Below are 7042 nucleotides of genomic sequence, written 5' to 3'. Positions count from 1 at the left end.
AATTTTGCTCTGTCAAATAAAATAACTGTGACTAAAAAATGCTAGACATCCTATACCAGACAATGCTCTGTTGAATGACCTCCACATGTGCACGCGCACACACACACACACACACACACACACACACACACACACACACACACACACACAAAACTCTGGTCCAAAATTTCAATTTCATCTACTCATGTTTTAAAAATATTTAATCCACCATTTAAAGACTTAGAGAGTTTATTTTAAAAACAAACAAACAAACTCTCAATTGCCAGTTTCTTTGGGGGATTACAAGGCTTGACCAACATACGTTAGCATTTGAGCATGGCTTCCCAGCTGGAGCGGAGCAAGGGCTGCCTTGGCATGCTGGGCACGGGCACCTAGAAGGGTCATTGGTATAGAAGTCCTTCCTGCACCACCCTCACAGACATTTCAGTCTGTGATCTCCATAGTCATGGGACTCTGACTGTGGTAGAACTCAATACTAAAGAGAGCTGATGTAGGCCCAGCAGAGTGAGTTGGCTGGCCATGGATTGTGAGTGTGGGTGGACCCCGGGAGACCTGGGATGAGCCACAGAGCAAAGCATCCTGTGACATCAAGTGTTACAGAGTAGCAGCTCTGCCCTCACACAGAAACAGTTTACACTGATTTTGTATTTGCTTCAGAACCTCCTCATTGCTCTCCTAGGGGATCTCAGTGCATCTATGTTGGGAAATAGGAGCTAAGGCCAAAAGTAACTATGGTTCAAATGATTTCTAAATGCTGAAATAAACTTCCAAAATGGACTGTATTTGTTAATGATCTCCGTGAGGGTGTGACATGTCTGAGAAGGCTTACAACCACAGTCTGATTATCACCCAATCTCCTTGCCACATATAGAAAAAAATAAATACATAAATAAAACACCCAGCTTTCTCCCTAAGCAAGCCTGGCCCTGCCAACTAACAAAGGAATCGTCTGAAAGCCTTGCCCGGAAGTTTTGAAATGGAGACAGAAAGAACAAAGGCAAGATGGCTTCCTTTGATATTATTTTCACAGCGTGTTGCAAGTCAAGAAAATAAATGGCCGAGGAAGTTCTGTTTTCTTTCATCTTATTTAATGCATCGCTGTGTGGCGGCAGCAGGCTAATAATTAAGTGGCACTCTGCCTCCTCCTCGGATACTTTGATGTACAATGACCGACTCCATATATTTGCCTGGTTGAGCTTCTAAGCTCTTATTAGTGTCCATAAAAACTGGCCAAAATCAAAGGGCAAAAGGCAAGAACAACAGCGGAAACTACCCGCATCTGAAAAGTGGGAGACTTCGTCCGAAATTAATCGTGTCTTAACTCCATTATTCTGTCTAATTTTCAACATGATCTAGCTTGATGTCTGGGGAGATGAGTAAAAAGCTGTCAGGATATTACTGGTGGTAGCAGTTCTTTAAACTCTGAGTGGGATTCCTATTGACAGAGACCCAATGTAAGTCTCCAGTTGGTGGTGACAGGGGGCGGGGGAGGGAGGGTGGACAGAACTTTGCAAAATGAGTATGTATTCACCCGTGGACATATACAGCTGTGCAGATTTACCATTCGTGTGCTTTCTTCCATTCAGATTTTCATTCGAGTAGGGTGTGAGTGTGTGGAGTTTCTCCTCATTCATCATTGTTTTTAGAAAAGACCAGAATTTATTGGCAGTTCAAGGGTGACCAGAGATGTATGTTTGTCACCATTGAGGCTGTAACAGTGTGACTGGAAATTCTGATAATCAGATGTTGGGACTTCTGATTTGATTATCCAGCCTCTTCTCCTTTCTATTCTATTGTTCATCTCTTCTAGATTAAAAAAAAATTCTTCAAGTAAATACTTTAATTCCCAAGAGAGCTCTTGTTTGCTGAGTGGTTTTTGTTGTTGTTGTTGGTGGTGGTGGTGTGTGTGTATGTGTGTATGTGTGAGTGTGTTGGTTTGGTTTAATGGATGTTTTCTGCTTCTTTCTTGTTCTATTTCCTGTAAGTTCCTTTTGGCTGTTGTGGTGGTGTGGGTGGGTACTGTGTTTTCCATTTTGGAGCCCTTCCTTTGGTGAGCCTTGGATGGCCATTCACTCTAGTAGGAGGAAGCTAAGTGTTGACGGGCACTCTCTCTGTGTCCCTATCTGTCTCTGTGTCTCTCCATCTCTGTGTCTCTCATCTCTGTGTCTGTCTCTGTCTCTGTGTGTCTCCCTCTGTTTCTCTGTCTCTCTCTCTGTCTCTCCATCTCTGTGTCTGTCTCTGTCTCTCTGTGTCTGTCTCTGTCTCTCTGTCTCTGTCTGTCTGTCTGTCTGTCTGTCTGTCTGTCTGTCTCTCTGTTTCTTTCTCTGTGGCACTGGCATTCAAGGATGATGCAGTAGACAGTCAGAGAGCTTTTTGCACATTGCACAATCTCCAAATGTAGGTTTTGGGAGGTCCTTTTCTCCTGAGCTAGTCCAACCAAAGAAAATCCCCTGCCTGGAGGTGTAAATGGTTGGTCCCCTCCTTTCCAGAAATTGCAAGTGCAGGAAGATGAAGGAACAGGATTGCATAAACAACCTTTACCTACTGTTCTCTATGCCCAGGGTTCTTCCTGAGCTCAGGAGGTAGGAGGACAGAGGACATTCCAGCCTAGCTTTGCAGAAACAAAGGCTTGGTTCTTGCCCTCTTTCTCACTCATGATTTTGGCTCTGCAGCCTTCAACCTAACCATTGAGGTATACACCCCGTGTTTTATGCTTTTGTTTATATTTATTTACGTGATTTGTTTTGAAATAGCAAAAGGTTCATTTCCTTCTATTGTATTATTAGCATTATCAACAAGTTTCAATTCATCTTTAATAAAAACCTCATTCTTGTAAATTTGTAAAAGCTTCTTTATCTAATTTAAATAGAAGAGCAACTGTTTCCCTGGCTGTTAAGGGAATTTATTTAAGACCACATCACAAGAAATCCAACTTGAGGGTATACAACTTATAAACCACTATACTTCTTGACCCCAGCAGCAATCATATCTGACCTCTCCATGTGGAGTGCTATTCTTAGGAGGCACCAGAAGTTAATTAGGTTAGTGACGTTAAAACACTGTTGTAAGTTTAGGGCCTGAGTGGAGCTCAATATACAGAGCCCAATTTGAGAGCTTTGGGGGACCAGGAAAGCAGAGAATGAGTAATGGTGTGGCCAGCAACTGTGTAGGAGCCAAGGGGAGCAGGGGCCTGGAGTCCCGAGGAATTGGGAAGAGTGGAGCTCTTGGAATGAACAAAGAAGACACCCTTCTCAGGAGTCCTGCAACACTTCCCAAGTGGGTGATGGAATTGCAAGTAAAGATCTACACCAGAGGGTGGGGTCAGGAGTCCTAACAGGTGGTAGAGCATAGCCCAGACTTTGGAAAGAATGTGCTGGAGTAAGTTTTCTGAGATAATTAAAAGCAAATGTTGGGCTAGTGTTATTAGTGTATAAATGAAAAAGTTATTTACCTCTGCTTAATCATACCAAAGTCTAACATTGGATAACTTGGTGCTTAGTTGATTTCTTCTTCAGCAAACTTATCAGATGAGTGGCAAGCACTGTGAAGAACCCCAGGGTGCAGACGATACAAAGCACGCCTCCTTTATTTATTTAGCTCTGGTAAAATAGCCCCCCCCCCCCCCCCGGTCAAGGGCAGCTGGGTGAGGAGGCAGCCCAGGAGGGCACAGCCAAGGTTCTTCAAAGTGCTATAAGTGACTCACAGCACCCCAGCCAGCTCTCTTTTGCACAGGCTAAGCTAAAGTGTCTTTCAGAATTATGGTTAACATTACTCCTGTCTCTCCTGAGTTCCGTTTTGCAAATCTGATGGCCCCTAGTGTCATTTGATCTTGGCTTAGCCAGACATACAGAGATAGGTTTCAGAGTGTCTGTGAACTCTCTAACATTGGATGCAAATTGTGTGGCTGTGCTTTTTCCTGCTCATAGATTTTGTTATCCTCTCAAAGGAGCCTGTGAGCCCAGGACAATTACTAATTAATGTCTTAAATTTCCCTACTCCAATAAAGGAACTTTTGCCTTAACTTTTTTTTTTAAACAACTGAATCACTTTACCTTAGAGCTGGGTTAGTTACTGCTATGTGTCCCCCCCTTTTTTTTTTAACGATTTATTTTATGTATATGAGTACACCATTGCTATCTTCAGGCACATCGGATCCCATTACAGATAGTTGTGAGCCACCATGTGGTTGCTGGGAATTGAACTCAGGTTCCTGGAAGAGCAGTCAGTGCTCTTAACTGTTGAGCCATCTCTCCAGCCCTTTGTGGCCCCTTTTAACCCTATGTTCTTACACCTTCATGTCCTCATATCCAGAAACAGTACAAGTGCTGGGCCTGAGCTTCCTAAGCTTTCCTATAGCAACTGAATACTTAACCTATAACAACCGTAAGGCAGTCCCATTCATAAGAATACGATGGTTTTTATTTATTATTATTTTATATTTTTTATTTACTTATTTATTTATTTATTTATTTATTTATTTATTTATTTTTGTTTTTTTCGAGACTGGGTCTCTCTGTATAGCCCTGGCTGTCTTGGAACTCACTTTGTAGACCAGGCTGGCCTTGAACTCAGAAATCCGCCTGCCTCTGCCTCCCGAGTGCTGGGATTAAAGGCGTGTGCCGCCACGCCCGGCCCAAATATGATGTTTTCAAACAGGCTGGATATCTGTATTTCCAAGGCAATCTGTGTTAGGTTGGATTTTTGGGTTGGTTGGTTGGTTGCCAAATTTTTAGTTTGAAAAAAATGCTCAAGTTCAATATACATTTAGCGAACACTCAATCCACAGAGCCCACATTCCATGCTCTGGGAGGGGAAGTGGGGGCAAAATGTGCTTTCTTCCCTCATGAAGAAATGATGTTTCAGAAAACAAACGGCCACCAAGGGGATTTGGAGAGAAGGTACTTAGTGGTATTTTGTTAAATCTCAAAGGACTCCATGAACCTAGCCTAGGACAATTAACAGCACAGAGGGTGCAGGCAGTCTGGAGTGTCCACAGGGCTGAGTCCACACCACTGCACACGCTGCAGACCATGCGTCCTCCGTCTCTGTCTCTCAAGAAAGGGCTAGGCTTGGAGGCTGACGGCCCAATCAGAAATATAAAGAAAAAATAAGCATAGCGGAGAAGTTGTCTTTGTCCTTTGAGAGACAGAAACAATGGGAGCAAGTAGTGAAGGAGAAACTGTCCTGGAATATGTAGGCATTAAAGGAGATAAAATGCATTCACAAAAATGTAAGGCAGTTTAAAAACAGATAACCTTAGTCATTATCACTGCTGCATCGTTTTTTAAAATCTATTTTTGAACTAAACTAATACAATACAAATATTTACCTAAACTTCGTGATACAATTGCCTTGCTTGAAGGACCTATAAAGGCGCGTATTGTGGGCATAGATACATGTTAACTTTTCCTTTTGTTCATCAATATGTAAGTTAACACCGACTATTAATATGACATTTGTAGAGTGCTTTTATGAAAATGTTCATAAAAGTGTCACATTCTCCTGTGCATTACATTAGAATGGACTAATAACTATTCTACTCTCTGTCCTTAGGATGAGCTGTCATCTGCCAAATTTTCAGGACAGCTCAGGGCTTAGAAGAGGGCTCATCTAAATAAAGGCCGGCTAAAGTGACATTGTGGAGAGACTTAATCCTTCTCTGGCTGCCTGTGTTAACCAAAGGCTTGATTTACAAGACTCTTCTGACGTTCGGATTCTCAAGACCCCGGGGTCTTGCGACTTAACAGCAAGAGAAAAAACAAAAACCAAAACCAAAACCAGAAAAAAACGAAATGAAGGTCAGTGATGATCCCCCGCTGCAGGGACTCAGGGGCCGCCAAGGGGCTTTTACACTTGGGAGCGCAAGACTGCCTGGTTCCACAGGGAATTGACAGAGTGGAGCCTTTGTCCCCCCCGCCCCCCAAGCGCAGCCATCTACCACAGAGCATCAGGTTCCACCTCGGGAGGAGTTATGGTAACTGAATGTGCATCTGGTTGTACAGCTACAGCTTAGAAATCCGAGGTGAGGGAAGGCGGGAAGCGCCTGGAGAGAAGCCCTGCTGGGCTGTGTGGACTCTCTCTAGTCCCTGGGTCTCCACGAAGATTCTTCTTCGCTCAGCTCTCCCGCTCTCATGGACGCTGTGCTCCCGGAGGCCTCAACTCAAGCTCCCCTCACTCACTTGCCCCGCCGCCTGCCCTGCAAGCTGCCCTGACAGTGGCTCTGGGCTGAGATGGAGCCATGAGCCTGCATAGACGATGACAGCAGTGTTTGTGAATGGAGGCGGCCTGGTGAACACGCATTGTGACAGGTGGGAGCGGAGGGACAGCGTGGAAAGCAGCTGTCAGACCGAGGGCGGCAAGGATAGCGGCGGCGAGGAGGACCAACCGCGCCAGCTGACACCCTTCGAGAAACTGACTCAGGACATGTGCCAGGATGAGAAGGTGGTGAGGGAGATCACGCTGGGGAAACGCATAGGCTTCTATCGGATTCGAGGGGAGATCGGAAGCGGAAACTTTTCCCAGGTCAAGCTCGGGATTCACTCCCTAACCAAAGGTAGGATCGGACTAATTGGGGGGTGGGGTTAGAAGGCTACTTAGGGTTCGTCGTAAACAATGGCCTGGAATGTTAACAGAAGACCTAGATCATTCCCTCGAGCCAACCAGACAGACTACTCCCGTTCTTTTGGGAAATGAAGGGCTTGTTCTCAGGGCCTTTTCTGCCTTAGTCTTCTTTGTAGATGTTCCCAATGATGCTTGAATCTTCACTTCACACTTGGCAGCTACTGGTAGCCTTGGGACTCTGGATAAAGAGTGCTCACCACCTTGGCCTAAGGGAGGAGGAAAGGTGTGGAGATGTCTTAGTCAGGGTTTCTATTCCTGCACAAACATCATGAACAAGAAGCAGGTTGGGGAGGAAAGGGTTTATTCAGCTTCCACTTCCACATTGCTGTTCATCATCCAGGAAGTCAGGACTGGAACTCAAGCAGGTCAGAAAGCAGGAGCTGATGCAGAAGCCATGGAGGGATGTTCTTTACTGGCTTGC

The 7042-nt window shown here is 44.7% G+C and overlaps 1 protein-coding gene across 1 annotated transcript in view; it reads left to right on the top strand.

Moving 5' to 3' along the window:
- Positions 1-7042, top strand: part of Nim1k (NIM1 serine/threonine protein kinase) — a 46072-nt gene that overhangs the window by 25578 nt on the left and 13452 nt on the right. The window contains exon 2 of the mRNA XM_021208680.1: positions 5554-6553. Coding sequence (XP_021064339.1) covers positions 6256-6553 — 298 coding nt within the window. The 5' untranslated portion in view covers positions 5554-6255. The remainder of the gene's footprint in view (positions 1-5553; positions 6554-7042) is intronic.

Source organism: Mus pahari, chromosome 11 (genome assembly GCF_900095145.1).
Source record: "Mus pahari chromosome 11, PAHARI_EIJ_v1.1, whole genome shotgun sequence".
NCBI lineage: Eukaryota > Metazoa > Chordata > Mammalia > Rodentia > Muridae > Mus > Mus pahari.
Note: the sequence above shows the minus strand (reverse complement) of the source record. Positions and strands in the feature narration are given on the sequence as shown.